The sequence below is a fragment of the Ranitomeya variabilis genome, chromosome 3, assembly GCF_051348905.1.
Source record: "Ranitomeya variabilis isolate aRanVar5 chromosome 3, aRanVar5.hap1, whole genome shotgun sequence".
NCBI lineage: Eukaryota > Metazoa > Chordata > Amphibia > Anura > Dendrobatidae > Ranitomeya > Ranitomeya variabilis.
The window spans coordinates 69,517,665-69,532,981 of NC_135234.1; the positions used below are offsets into that span (position 1 = coordinate 69,517,665).

Below are 15,317 nucleotides of genomic sequence, written 5' to 3' on the forward strand. Positions count from 1 at the left end.
AACATTACATTTTTGTACTATTGATGCCGCATAGACAGCATCAATAGTAAAAAATTGGGGACACACAGGGTTAATAGCAGCGGTTACGGAGTGCGTTACCCGCGGCATAACGCGGTCCGTTACCGCCGGCATTAACCCTGTGTGAGCGGTGACCGGAGGGGAGTATGCGGGCGCAGGGCACTGAGTGCGGGGAGTAAGGAGCGGCCATTGGTCGTGGCAATGGTCGTGGGCGTTTTGCCACGACCAGTCAGCGACTTGGATTCCATGACAGACAGAGTCCGTGACCAATGAATATCCATGACAGACAGACAGACAGAAACTCGAAAGTACCCCTTAGACAATTATATAGTATATATATATATATATATATATATATATATATATATATATATACAGTGTATATATAATCTCCATACATCCATACATTTCATGCCACTAGTATTTTATTTTTACATCCCAGACAAACCGTTTGAAAACTACAAGAAGAATTTGATTGTGTAACAACTCTTCGACTTATTTCTGTTGACAAAAGATTCTAAAAGGTTAAATCTATAAAAGTAAAACTAAAAACACCTGAACTTATCAGTCATCACGTTCATACTTTCATGAGTGAAAGGCAGAGGACATAGTATAAGCCCCCACAAGCAGAGGGTTATAGATCAATAAAACTTGTCTAATGGACATATCTGGCACTTTTATTGGCTGTAAGACTGGATCGGGTGACACAAGAAGAACATTTTCTTGATAGATTCCCCTGAACACAATGTACACAGAACCGGCAAGATTATTCCCAGAAATCATCTTTATTGGATAGTGCTACATTTGGAAGAGCTGTGGAATTTTATTGGTTTATCTGTTTGTACAGAGAGAGAAACAAAGAACAAACCTTGAGATTCATGTGATAGAAAATCTCATTCCTGCGGGTTAAATATTTGGAATAAGGAATATAAAGTCAACTTATTAAAAATACATGTTGTATATACATATTAAACAGGGTATGTTCTCCGTACGGTAGGGTCCCTATACAGCCATTGATCCTAATGCCAGTGCAGCGGCACAATTCACGCATTACCCTGTGCTGGCATCTATCAGCGCTCCCAGCGCATGCCCTTATTTCTGTGTGCTGCATGCAGTCTCTGGAGCCCCTGCTGTTACTCCGCAACAAAAGCTTTGACAAAACTACATTTTCCTCCATAAAACAACAGCTTGTTTTGCTGGGAATTCTTTATGTAAAGCCTTTCTAAGAGATGGAGTCCTGAGCAATTGCCCAATTTACCTCCCCCCATTAAACCAATATCCTTGTAAGAAAGTATGATGATTAAATAGAACCTGCCAATTACCAGGAGTATACTATATATATAAATATTTTTTATCCTGGTGTAAATATCGTTGTTATGTATCTTGTTTTTTTCATTCTTGAATCTTTCAGTTCCTGAGACATACACATTTCTACGCTGTAGGCCAAAGCACCCATAAAAAAAGTTGATAAGAATATATTGATTGTAACGTTGTCACGTCTACTTCACGTCTCATCAGACAAGAATCAATCGCTTTTCATCACGCTCATATACCTTTTTTTTTTCTGGAAATGTTGAAGCTTTGTCCTCCCATACATTAATCTGTTCTATCAACAACTTTACCAGTGATTGGAGAACTGCGGCATCTTCCATGACATCAGTTTCCACGTTTTGCCCATACTTGTTCACTCGGTGTCATCTGAGCAGCACCGATCCCCAAATTTGCGCCATGAGCGCGGTTTCAAGTCTTCGCCTCTTGATGAGTACACCGCCAGCCTCTGCTCCGGTTCCTAATTTCTTTGGTTTTGTCACTTTTGATATATTTTAGAACAATGTTCCCCAACTCCGGTCCTCAAGGCCCACCAACAGGTCATGTTTTCAGGATTTCCTTTGTATTGCACAGGTGATGGAATTATTGCCTGTGCAGGTGATGCAATTATCACCTGGGCAATACTAAGGAAATCCTGAAAACATGACCTGTTGGTGGGCCTTGAGGACTGCAGTTGGGGAACACTGTTTTAGAGCATCTATGTTGGCAGTCGATATCTAGAAGTCAAGTGATAAGAGCGTAATAAATCCCTTGTAGTCACTATTGGAACGCCAAATGTTATATCTTTTTTTTACCATGTGGTTTACGTTGAGTGTGTGAGATTGAGCAAGAAGCGTGAGCTGTAGAGATGGGGAACGTAAGCATTCCGCTCAATTTATGTAATGTAAAAAATACCATCTTATATGGCCACTTCAAAGTAATACAGAAAAATATATTCTGTATGTACGCTCCCCTCCGTGACTGCGTGATTGGCATTTTGGGAAATCCAACCCTGGATATGGCAGCTTCATGACTGCATGTAAATCTAGTCTTAGTTAGCCAAGGGGGTGGAATCATCAAGTCTTCTCTGTGGGCCTCCTCGTGAGAACCAATCCCTTTTAGCTAAAATTTACATTTATATACAAGGAAAAGGAGGTCATATATCTAATAGAGAGCCCAGTAAGTGACATCACTGGAATCAGGGTCTCTACCCCTACATCAGGCTGCTATCAGACAGGGCAGCAAAGACATGGTGACAGATTCCCTTTATAAAGCATCACATCAATAATGTCTGTGATTGGGAATACTGTTTACTTTTTAGATTAGGAATGGGGACTATATTATTTGCTTGCATGTCCTATACATAAGAATCACTTGCCATTAAAGCCGATCTCTCACCAGAATTCCACAATATAAACTGTATAAGTTATTATAGAAATCTCAGACCAGTTGAGCTTGGTGTACTTACTCTAAAAATACATGTCTGTATAATCCTTTTTTTTTTAACTATTTAATCTCATTAAACTATTTGTCCAGAAAACTTTGTAAAGGATCACCCCACTATTGTAGAATTTTAGCGTAAGTACACCAGCCTTATCAGGTCTAGCAGACCAATAATGCATGTAGCTTGCTTTGTAAAAATTTGATGACAGATCCACTTTAAGAAAGCCATGACCATGGTGAGCACATAGTTGGGCTTATTCTGGGGTATGGTTTTAGCAAATCATTTTTCCATAATGTCTTGTTGATGTTTTGACTATTTGAAGTAAATATTTACTTGAGATTATAGATTGATGTGATAACAGTTGGGTGCTGATTACTGTCCTGATTCGTCACCATTCATAGAATACTTTGTCTTTCTCTGTAGGTTACACGAGAGCCGACCTCCAGTCTTCCAACGCATAACATTTCAGAACCTGAGGAGGAAAAGGAGGAAGAATTCGCTCCTAATTCCAAAGTACTTGACAGTGAGAAACAATCCAGGGAGAACTTTTTTCATTTTATAGGGAACCTTTTTCATTTCTCACCAAAATCATCTCTGGGAAATTTGAAACAGGGTAACGGTGTCCAAGAGTCTTGCCGGGAACATGAAGAAGCACAAGTTAAAAATAACCTGGATAAAGAGGACTTATATCAGGAGCGGACACAAAATGATCATAGAGGAACAGAAGAGGATTCCGAGCAAAACACGGCACGACAGCAGGAGCAAGAAGACTCTGGAGTCGCTGGAGGTGAAACCTCTAAAGATACATTGGAAAATGTTGACGCTGCAGTCATCGACCCTCCAAAGTAAGTGGTAAGGCGTGAAGTTATAGAGGAGGCAACCCTGACCTCTGTCATACCCCACCTCTGGTGCCTGAGGGGCTGAAGGGTCCTCTGCCACATAGGAGACAATCAGTATCGTAAATGGCCAATAGTCAGTGGGGTGGCTGTGGGGGTTTTGCTGTTTCTATGGAAAGTTTGACATTATATCTCCGGTAGCTGGGCTTAGCTGTTTCCATGGGGCAGCTATTTCTTTTTCCATCTTATTATTATTATTTATTATTATTATTCATTCATCTTATGTTAAAGGTCTTGTCTGGAGACATGAAGTTATGTAATAACTTATAGATCGGTGCAGCTCTGACCGCTGGGACCGCCGCTGATTAACAGAGCGGGAATTTTTTTTTTTTTAACATTTTTAAGATCTTTGCCGTGAGTAAATGGGAATATTCAGGTGCTGTAAGCCTCTACATACCGGTGGGACAATCTTTGTGTCTATTTCATTTTAAGTAGAGACAAGCAGAATCCATGTGCTAAAGTGACGTGCGCCATTAATTACACATACAGAAGCAGAGATGCCCTATTCATTATTTTGGGATCTTACTGGGTGCATACATGTAGAACTGTTTCTTCCATTAAAAAAAAAAAAAACATCAAAAGGAATCCATAATAATCAATGTGGCTCCCAACTTTCTTCTGTATAACTTATGCAGTGGATCACTTGGGTACAGACATTTAGCCGTTCCTTGCCATGAGTGCATTTGTACAGGATCCGAACAGCCGGAGTTCCAGTCTGATACATAGAACCTCGGCTGTTACATTGTATCGATCTTTGCTGCTCAAGTGTTCAGCTCACGAAGGATTACTTTTGGGACTGGGATCCAATGCACATTATATGTGTGCAAATATAAAAGCACTAATGGAAGGGGCTGGCTTAACGTTGAGAGAGATGTATTTGTAAAGCAAAGAAATATACTCTGTAGTAAAGAAGGTGATTTAACCCTTTTAATCCAGCAAAGGTCCAGAGTTCATTATTTAGTACTGGATGGTGGCCCGATTCTAATGCATCGGGTATTCTAGAATATGTATGTAGCTTATTTATGAAGTTTTCAGAATAATGCAATTTATACACAGCATTCGGCTGGCCGGGCGCGATCAATTAGCGAGGCGTTGTTCAAATTCTGCGCCAATTCGCGGGCGGACTGCGAGTGTCGCTGATTGTTCGCGGCCGGGCATGACCAATCAGTGAAGCCAGGGACGCCTCCAGGTTTTTGAGGGCCCCGGGCGAAAGAAGTCTCAGTGGGCCCCCCTCTTTAACACATACCATGATTCATGATGCACAGATACAGTAGAGAAATATAGCACAGCCCACGTAGTATATAACACAGCCCACATAGTATATAACACAGCCCACGTAGTATATAGCACAGCCACGTAGTATATAACACAGCCACGTAGTATATAGCACAGCCCACGTAGTATATTGCCCAGCCACACAGTATATTGCCCAGCCACGCAGTATATAGCACAGCCACGTAGTATATAGCACAGCCCACGTAGTATATAGCACAGCCACGTAGTATATAGCACAGCCACGTAGTATATAGCACAGCCACATAGTATATAGCACAGCCCACGTAGTATATTGCCCAGCCACGTAGTATATTGCCCAGCCACGTAGTATATAGCACAGCCACGTAGTATATAGCACAGCCCAGGTAGTATATAGCACAGCCACGTAGTATATAACAGCCACGTAGTATATAACAGCCACATAGTATATTGCCCAGCCACGTAGTATATAGCACAGCCACGTAGTATATAGCACAGCCCATGTAGTATATTGCCCAGCCACGTAGTATATTGCCCAGCCACTTAGTATATTGCCCAGCCACATAGTAAATTGCCCAGCCACGTAGTATTTTGCCCAGCTATGTAGTATATTGCACAGACACATAGTATATAGCACAGACACGTAGTATATAGCACAGACACGTAGTATATAGCACAGACACGTAGTATATTGCCCAGCCACATAGTATATAGCACAGACACGTAGTATATAGCACAGACACGTAGTATATTGCCAAGACACGTAGTATATAGCACAGACACGTAGTATATAGCACAGACACCTAGTATATTGCCCAGCCACGTAATATATTGCACAGCCACGTAGTATATTGTACAGCCACGTAGTATATAGCACAGCCACGTAGTATATAGCACAGAGACGTAGTATATTGCCCAGCCACGTAGTATATTGCACAGCCACGTAGTATATTCCACAGCCATGTAGTATATTGCACAGCCACGTAGTATATAGCACAGACACGTAGTATATTGCCCAGCCATGTAGTATATTGTCCAACCACGTAGTATATAGCACAGCCACGTAGTATATAGCACAGCCCACATAGTATTTTGCCCAGCCACGTAGTATATTGCCCAGCCATGTAGTATATTGCACAGACACATAGTATATAGCACAGACACATAGTATATAGCACAGACACGTAGTATATAGCACAGACACGTAGTATATTGCACAGACACGTAGTATATAACACAGACACATACTGTAGTATATAGCACAGACACGTAGTATATTGCCCAGCCACGTAGTATATAGCACAGACACGTAGTATATAGCACAGACACGTAGTATATAGCACAGACACGTAGTATATTGCCCAGCCACGTAATATATTGCACAGCCACGTAGTATATTCCACAGCCACGTAGTATATTGTACAGCCACGTAGTATATAGCACAGAGATGTAGTATATTGCCCAGCCACGTAGTATATTGCACAGCCACGTAGTATATTCCACAGCCACATAGTATATTGCACAGCCACGTAGTATATAGCACAGACACGTAGTATATAGCACAGACATGTAGTATATTGCCCAGCCACGTAGTATATTGCCCAGCCAGGTAGTATATTGCCCAGCCACGTAGTATATAGCACAGACATGTAGTATATAGCACAGACACGGAGTATATTGCCCGGCCACGTAATATATTGCACAACCACATAGTATATAGCACAGAGACGTAGTATATAACACAGCCCACGCAGTATCTAACACAGCCCACGTATTATAGAGCACAGCGATGTAGTATATTGCCCTGCCATGTAAGATATACCACAGCCACGTAGTATATAACACAGCCCATATAGTATATAGCACAGAGATGTAGTATATAACACAGCCCACGCAGTATCTAACACAGCCCATGTAGTATATAGTAATGTGGGCACCATATCCCTGTTAAAAAAAGAATTAAAATAAAAAATAGTTATATACTCACCCTCCGTTGGCCCCCCGGATCCAGCCGAGGCGTTTACCGATGGTGCGGTCTCGCAAGATGATGACGTAGCGGTCTCGCGAGACCTCTACGTCATCATCTTGCGAGACCGCAATGCATGGACCGGACACCGGAGCGTCGCGAGGAGCGGGAAATGCCTCGGCTGGATCCGGGGGGCTGACGGAGGGTGAGTATATAATGATTTTTTATTTTTTTTTTTTAATTATTTTTAACATTAGATCTTTTTACTATTACTGTTGCATAGGCAGCATCAATAGTGAAAAGTTGGTCTCACAGGGTTAATAGCAGCAGTAACGAAGTGCATTACACCGCGTCATAATGCGGGCAATTAACGCTGCCATTAACCCTGTGCACTGAAGGGGAGTATGGAACGGGCACTGACGGCAGGGGAGTAGGGAGCGGCCATTTTGCTGCCGGACTGTGCCCGTCGCTGATTGGTCGTGGCCGTTTTACCGTGACCAATCAGCGACTTGGGATTTCCGTTACAGACAGAAAGACAGACAGACCGAAAGACGGAAGTGACCCTTAGACAATTATATAGATGTTATTGAGCGCACACGAACTGTAGGTAAAGCCACAAGTTGTAGATATGTGACTAGTAAAGAAGATAGAATTATCATATCATGAACATGACATGTTCCTAACCTTATTATCTCAATGTCCATCGTTCAAAATGTCATGATGCACATTAATTATTGCAATAATACAGAACAAAATTAAAGGGCAAATGTCAGGACAAAAAACGCTATGGGGTTAATCTACAGGTTAGTAACGTTGTGAAGCCATGTGATAGCTGCACTGAAAGCTACTGGAAGGAAATTAACTTTATTCCTCCCGGCCTCCAGCTTTCAGTCATAGAGGCGTGGCTTCAGTCACAGCTCAACACATAGTGAGCGGAGTTTGTATCCGCGCCTCGGCAATGACTGACAGCCGATTCAGAAGTGCATCAGTACATAGTTGAATGTCAGTCAGTGCCGGGGTGCAGCTGAGTATGTGCTGAGAGGTGACTGAATCCACGCCTCCATGACTGAAAGCCGGAGATTATCGGGAGAATAAAGATAATTTCATCCCAGATGCCAGGCTTTCAGTGCAGTGGTCTGACAGGTTTAGAATGTTATTAACTTGCAGATTATCCCCATTTAAATATAGTTTGTTCACACTTAAAATACAAAAATGCAGATTTTATTTATGAAATATAACATTGCACATTTGTGTGTGTGGTGCGTACGGTGTATACAGTGTATGTGTGGTGCGATGGTGTTCTGCTGGTGGTACCGCGCAAGAGGCTGGTACCACCAGCAGTTTCCATATTGAGACACCCATCACTTGGGTGTCCCAATATGGTGGTCGGTGAACTTCCATCTCTTGGAATTCTGGGATCTGGACACATCTGGATGGAACAGGATGTGTAGACATTACAAGATATATACTATCAGCACGGTGGCTCAGTGGTTAGCACTGCAGTCTTGCAGCGCTGGAGTCCTGGGTTCTAATCCCACCTTGGGCAACATCTGCAAGGAGTTTGTATGTTCTCTCCGTGTTTGCGTGGGTTTCCTCTGGGTTCTCCGGTTTCCTCCCCCATTCCAAAGACATACTGATAGGGAATTTAGATTGTGAGCCCCATCGGGGCAGTGATGATAATGTGTGCAAAATTGTAAAGCGCTGCAGAATATGTTAGCGCTATATAAAAATAAAGATAATTTATTATTATCTAAAAAAAATTAACAACAAAGAGAACTATCTGCCATAATGTAGTAATTAGAGGGATATCCGCAGCATCCCTCCCATATAATATTAGGACTCCTTTCTCTTAAACCCAAAATAGTGATGCACCATTAGTGGAAGCACTATGCAATATACATAGTGGAATAAATTATTAAAGTGAGAAATAAATCCCCGATAAGAACCAACAATACAAATGACAAAGTGAATAATAATAATAAATGAATCTTCCAAATGGATTAAAAAAATAAAATACACAGAAACGAAAAAAATAATAAAATGATGATCCTAGCACACCAGATAGCTGCGGGTGCAGTCAGTAACATTTAATCTATAGTACATTACTGAGTGCAGACGAACTGTAGCTAAAGCCATAAGCTGCGCACAAGGAACCAGGGCAGAACATAGAAGATCACACCCATAGACATGTAGTACTCCTAGCCTTGTTATGGCCGTAGGTCACAATACTTTTATGTACATATATGTCATCTGGTGCTTTCGGATCTATCTGTATGGGGTAATGCTGGTCTCCATTTATACACTATATCTGTGGAGGTGACATAATATTACACAGGGAGCTGCTGAATCCCTTCAAGTGGGTGTGTGAAAGTGCTTTCCATTGTGTGGGATTCTATTGTTCTCATTTCCTTCTGGAGGGAGAGGATTGTCATTAGATATCATTTGTCTAATTCCTTGCCAACACTATGATTTCTACTTCAAGCTTGTGTTTAAATACAATTGTAAATGGTATTCTTGTGTTTCCAAGTCTGATTGTAAGGAGATGGTCGTGTCTGTTTCCTTTTAAACAAAGAAACCTTAAAATTAAAGAGAAACTCCATCCAAAACTGGTAGAATGTGATGCATAGTCCCGGGCCTGGCATGACACAGGGATTCTGTCTTTGGATTTGTTTTTCAAGCACTGCCCTTTTATACCCTGCATTAGACAAATGCTATCAGTTTTGGCCATAGTTTTCCTTTAGTATGATTATATTATTTAATGGAGCTTGTAATGGGGGTCATCATAACACAGTATTTCTTGCAGAGCAGCCTTATTCTCCATGGTGCTTGATTAAAGCCTTTTAGCTGGAAATTTGGGGGCGTTTCAGCATTTATACCTACTTGCTCAGCATTATTAGAGTATCTAATAAATGTTCAGATTTGTATAGATTTTTCTATTGATTCTGTCTGCTGTTACAGGATTCATCTGAAGAGCATTGTGTGCTGTGCTGGTATTCCCAGTGACCATCTGTAACCGAGGGATGACAGAAGTGATCATTTCCCGTAGTCATTTCTTCTGCAGTGCTACCTCATCATAAACCGTGAAAAAACTGCTAAAATCTGTCATGGTCAAAATAAGACTGACTGCCAGATCACTGAGGCTATGTTACATTGGCTGAAAATAGTTTGAACAGTTTTGATCATTGACCTGTGTGCATTTGATGGCAGTCAGGCAGCACGGTGGCTCAGTGGTTAGTACAGCAGTCTTGCAGCGCTGGGGTTCTGGGTTCAAATCTCACGAGAACAACATCTGCAAGGAGTTTGTATGTTCTCCCCGTATTTGCTTGGGTTTCCTCCGGGTTCTCCCGTTTCCTCCCACATTCCAAAGACATACTGATAGGGATTCTAGATTGTGAGCCCCAATGGGGACAGCGATGATGAAGTCTGTAAAGCGCTGCGGAATATGATGGCGCTATATAAGCAAAGCTTAATAATAATATTAACAGCCAACACATGTTTTACACAACCTAAATTAAAGAGGTTGTCCACTACATTAATTAATGCCCCCATCGATTTAAACAGTGGAAATAAGTATTTTTGTAAATACCTCTTGTTACCATTCTGTCCCTGACTGCTCACTGGGAATCACGTGAGCAAAGGAACCCAGAGGTGTGACCCAGTGGCACGCACCCCCCTGAGTGACGGGGTGAAAGTTCGCCTACAGCCCAGTCACTCGGGGGTGCGTGCGCCTGGGTCACACGACGTTATATCAGCGATGGCGCCACTCACAGGCAAGAATGGCAACAAGAGGTATCTACAAAAATACCCCTTTCCACTGTTGATGGGGGCATTATTTATTGTAGTGGACAACCTCTTTTAATGGTTGCCAGAAGCCATATCTCCATCTAAGCAGAGAACAAGCTGCTGACAATGCACAATGGGGGCCAAACAAGTGTATGAACCATTCATTCCCATACAGTTTGCAGCAGCCTGTCTGAGAGCACCTGTACACGATTGTTACATGATCAATTGGTGATTGTTACAGACAGACATCCGCCATTACCGCTGCAGTGAAGCATTACACAAAGCTTATTGAAGACTATAGTTTGTAATGAACCAACATGTTGGATCCTCCAGAACAAGACGTGCTCCTTGTAGCTGTCTTCTGCGCTGGCTAAAATGGGCTGTGAACAGCCGACCATCTTGTGCATACAAATCAAGTTCCCCTATTATGAGGTTTTCTAAGTGCCCATATCATATCAAATGCTAAAAGCCGGAGCATAAAAGTACAATTGTACGACGCCGGTCGTATTTCTAACACTCCTAAAGGCAGGGTGCTAAAAGTAGCTGCATATACCATGTACTGAGTGCTGGGTCAGGTCGTATGAAGGGGTACTTTGGCTGATAGCTAATAAGCGACATATTGTTGGCACAAAGATATAATATGGCTGTTTGCTATACATGGTAGTATTTTTCATTGCATGACAGATAATCGGACTATTCTCATACAGTATGTATTTGAATTCCTGTGAATTCATCACAATATGATTATGGTAGTCGATCCTACTTGGGTTTATAAGGTTGGTCCATGTGTGGCTAATGCTGTCTGTGTTGTACCCTATAATATAAAATTATATACAGTACATAGACAGTGGAGATCTTGTTTCATTCTAACTTAATCCTGTTTAGATACTACAGCCAGTTGTGCTTTTTAAATGTTTTTATATTGTCTACCTTTGGCTTGTGTGTTTTTTAATAGATGTGCAATTTTTAAAGGGGATATCAGGGACTTTACAAAAAATGTATCTAAGCACTAACAGGCAGGTAGTTGCTACTTACCTGCCCCGTTCTTCCCTGGCACAGAGCAGTCACAGACCGCTCCTGCCAGGGATTCAGCTGTCCCTGCTGGCTTCACGTCTACAGAGCGCAACTTCTTTTCCGTTATGCTCTGATGACTGGGTGTGTCTTCCGAGGTCATTCTGACTGACAGCTGGCTCCCCCAGTTAGGCAGCAGGATCCGGCTGTCAGTCAGAATGACCTCGGAAGTCCCGCTCCATCAACAGAGCATAACAGAAAAGAAGCCTGCGCTCTGTAGATGTGAAGTCAGCAGAGACAGCTGAATCCCCGGCAGGTGCGGTCTGTGACTGATCTGTGCCGGGGAAGAATGGCGCCTTGCACAACAGGCAGGTAAGTAACAACTACCTGTCTGTTAGTGCTTAGATAGATTTATTGTTTTTTTGTAAAGTCCCTTTAAGATTTTTTAGTGTTTCCCCAAATTCACAAACCTCTTTCTTTCTTAATGTGATATTTACTGGTATACGATAGGTTGATCCCAATAGTTATACAGTATATCTGACTGGTGCCCTCTTACTTTTCTGTTGTTCTCATAGCCCGGGTTGTTCACTTACCCTTGGCTACTGGTTTGGAGAAAGCCTGTATAGGACTAGATGGGAAATAAAGGAAACATAGTAAACAGGCAAAAGGATGTGGAAATTGCCCAAGAATCATATAAAGAGGCAGAATCGGGAAAACAGACGTTAGAGGTCTTTGTTATAGACTCCATCTCTTCAATCTGCTGCACTGGTTACAGCAATTTCTCTTCTTCCACCTTGGAGGACTGTAGGTCACATACCAGGGAATTACATTACTAGCATGTTCCTGCTATATGCATATATAAGTATTGAACACATCACCAAGTAAATATACACTATCTATAAAGATTCTATTGACATGAACTTCTCACCAGATGTCAGTAACAATCCTTCCAATCCACACAGGCAAAGAAATCAAACCATAGATGTCCATAAATTATGTTATGTGTAATAATTAGGTGTGTCTCCTAAAAAAGGAGATGATGTGACACATTTGGCAATCTGTAAAGCTTGACGTGGAGCACAACAGAGAGCAGTGGGCAGAGGGGAAGGGAGCAGAGCCTGGACCGGGGGCAGGTGTGTAATAATAAGTGTACCTCGTGCTCTGGTGTCTCACATCAGTCCAAAAACATGCTGTTGGGCTCATCAGCTTCCTGTGAAATTGGCCTCAGTGTGTGTATGAGATTAAAAGGAAGTGTTCTGCTGTTTACATCAGCCTGCTCAGCTGAGCCTAGCGGGAGCAGAGAGTGCTGTGAATGGTGACTGTCTTTGTACGGTGTTGCAGAATATGTTGAATGAAGCCATTTTTAATGCAATAGAGAATTCACTTCTCCTCTAGGTTTGTCTCTTCGTGAGCGCAGCTCGCTGTTATATGATACCTCAATCTCTAGCTGACGGTTTATGGATCATATTTTATTAGATAACAATAACATTGAAAATTCTTCCTGTGAAAACGCTGCGGAAAGCCGTAATCTTTGTGGTAAATAACATTAAAATGTTAATCCAATAGTAATTGATCTACCCGAGGCAAAATAGAAAGAAGCAAAAACTGTTATGTGGCATAATAAAAGCTGCTAAAAGCTATGGTGAGTAATGCACTGCAGTCCTCGTGTACTAAGATCAACTGCAGCACAGTCAGAGAGGGATTAGAGATGTCGCTAAATACCATTCTTATGGCAGGTAGCACCCCATACCAGTGCAGGGTCAAGCTAGAGGTTGAGAAGCAATGCCCTACTGACTGTGCCTCAGCTTAAGGGGAAGCTATCATCAGAAAATGACCCATTGATTAAATCAGATTTTTGCATTAAATGTAGTTTTTAAATATGCTTGGCAATGTTATTTTTTCTTTTTTTCTTAAATGGAAATCTTACAAATTTCACACCGGCCACTTTGGCGTTTTTAGACTTTCACTTCCTGTTTCAGGAAACAACACATGTACATTAGCCACAATGGTCAGACTTGGATCTATTGTATTGAAGTGTCTGATGAGCTTGTGCAATGGTCTTTGTGAAAGGAGGGGGATGATGATCAGCAGTGACATCATCTATTGTGATTGATGGATCCTGTGTTGTAAGTTGTGTAAGATGCACATTACTTGTCATTGAACCCCTCGACTGAGTTCGCCATCACCACCTCCAAATATAGCAAATAAAAAGATGCTGGTTTTACACTGGCGTTGCTTGGATATCCAGTGCTCAGGGCTCAGTAATAATGACCCCCTTTCTAAAGTATCAATCCCTCTCAAAGTAATAATGCCACCTTTTGAGCTACACAGCACAAAAAATAAAGTTTCTCATCAATAAATCCGAGTGATGGGGTTCTCTTCTCCCCTGCATACAGAGTGGGCCGGGACAGGGGCACAACGCAGTGAACTCGTTGAACCTCTTGCTACCGGTTTCTTTTGTCTTCTATTAACTTGAGGCCTACATGACGGAGCCTGGAGGGGCAGGGAGCCGATGACTCAATGCTCCACCAAACAGTTCAAATGCGTCGGCGTTATGTTGAGGCCGAAACAGTCCAATGTGGTGATTTCCTGCAGATCTGACCTACAATAGGCTGGATATAGAGAATAAAAAGCAAGCAGAGGTTATCTACATGTGTCTCTTGTTATCATGATGGGTAATACCAAGCATAGCAGAGGGGCCTTGTGGTTTTTTTTACCATTTTGAATCCTTTTTCTTTTCGCTTATGCCAATTCTTCTCTTCTTTGTATACAATACTATAGACCCTCCGTCCTTCACTGAGTCTCAACACCCAATAGTAAAGGGGATGTGACCACCCAGGAATCATCCTCTCTCTGGGGGTCCCACATCACCTGTGTATGCTGCGTTAGTGGTACAGTATATACTTCATTTTACGGTAGATGCTCCTTACAGACATGTTTTTTTGCCATTCCTAGTGTTTTCCATCCTCTGCCGTACAGTTATCCTTTATTTAGCCATTTCTGAACTGATTTGCCTGCCAGATCAGTGATTGCCCCTTGTATAAACTCTGAGTGCTTATAACCTTGTATTCCCATCTTGGTCTGTGGTTTACCACTCTATATTTTGGCAATGTAAGGTACTTTTGTCTCTGAGTCAGCCACCCACATTGCTCTTAGTTACATTCTACAACCAGAGTCATTTCATACTTTGGGATTTTTTTTCCCCCCTAAAAATAAAAAAATGAACCAGATATTATACTGAGAGTGTACAATATCCTGTATAGTTATTTAAATCAGATTATAAACTCCACTGAGACAGAGGGCTATGTTGTTAAATAGTTGTTATGCCCAACGGTGGTGAACATAGATTTGTGGACCCACTGTGCAACAAGACCAGGCCTTCTTAGGCAGGGGTGTTGCTAAGCCGCCAGGTACCACTCCGGAGCAGATCCCGATACTGCAGCTGCTGACCCCAGGGGTCAGGTTCGCTGACACGGACTAGGGCTATGTTCAGACACATCTGTCTAGTATACTGATCAGGGACTGGCCACACACAGATTGGGTGGCAATGTTCAGGCACTGGCTGCACTGGGATCAGGGAACTTCGGGAACAGGATTGGCCGCATAGGGACCAGGGGAATTTGGGAACAGGACTGGC

The 15,317-nt window shown here is 42.2% G+C and overlaps 1 protein-coding gene across 1 annotated transcript in view; it reads left to right on the forward strand.

The window, feature by feature from the left end:
- The window catches only part of CRYBG3 (crystallin beta-gamma domain containing 3), a 176,147-nt gene that overhangs the window by 63,990 nt on the left and 96,840 nt on the right, over window positions 1-15,317 (forward strand). The window contains exon 3 of the mRNA XM_077294112.1: window positions 3,194-3,615. Within this exon, the coding sequence (XP_077150227.1) occupies window positions 3,194-3,615 (422 nt within the window). The remainder of the gene's footprint in view (window positions 1-3,193; window positions 3,616-15,317) is intronic.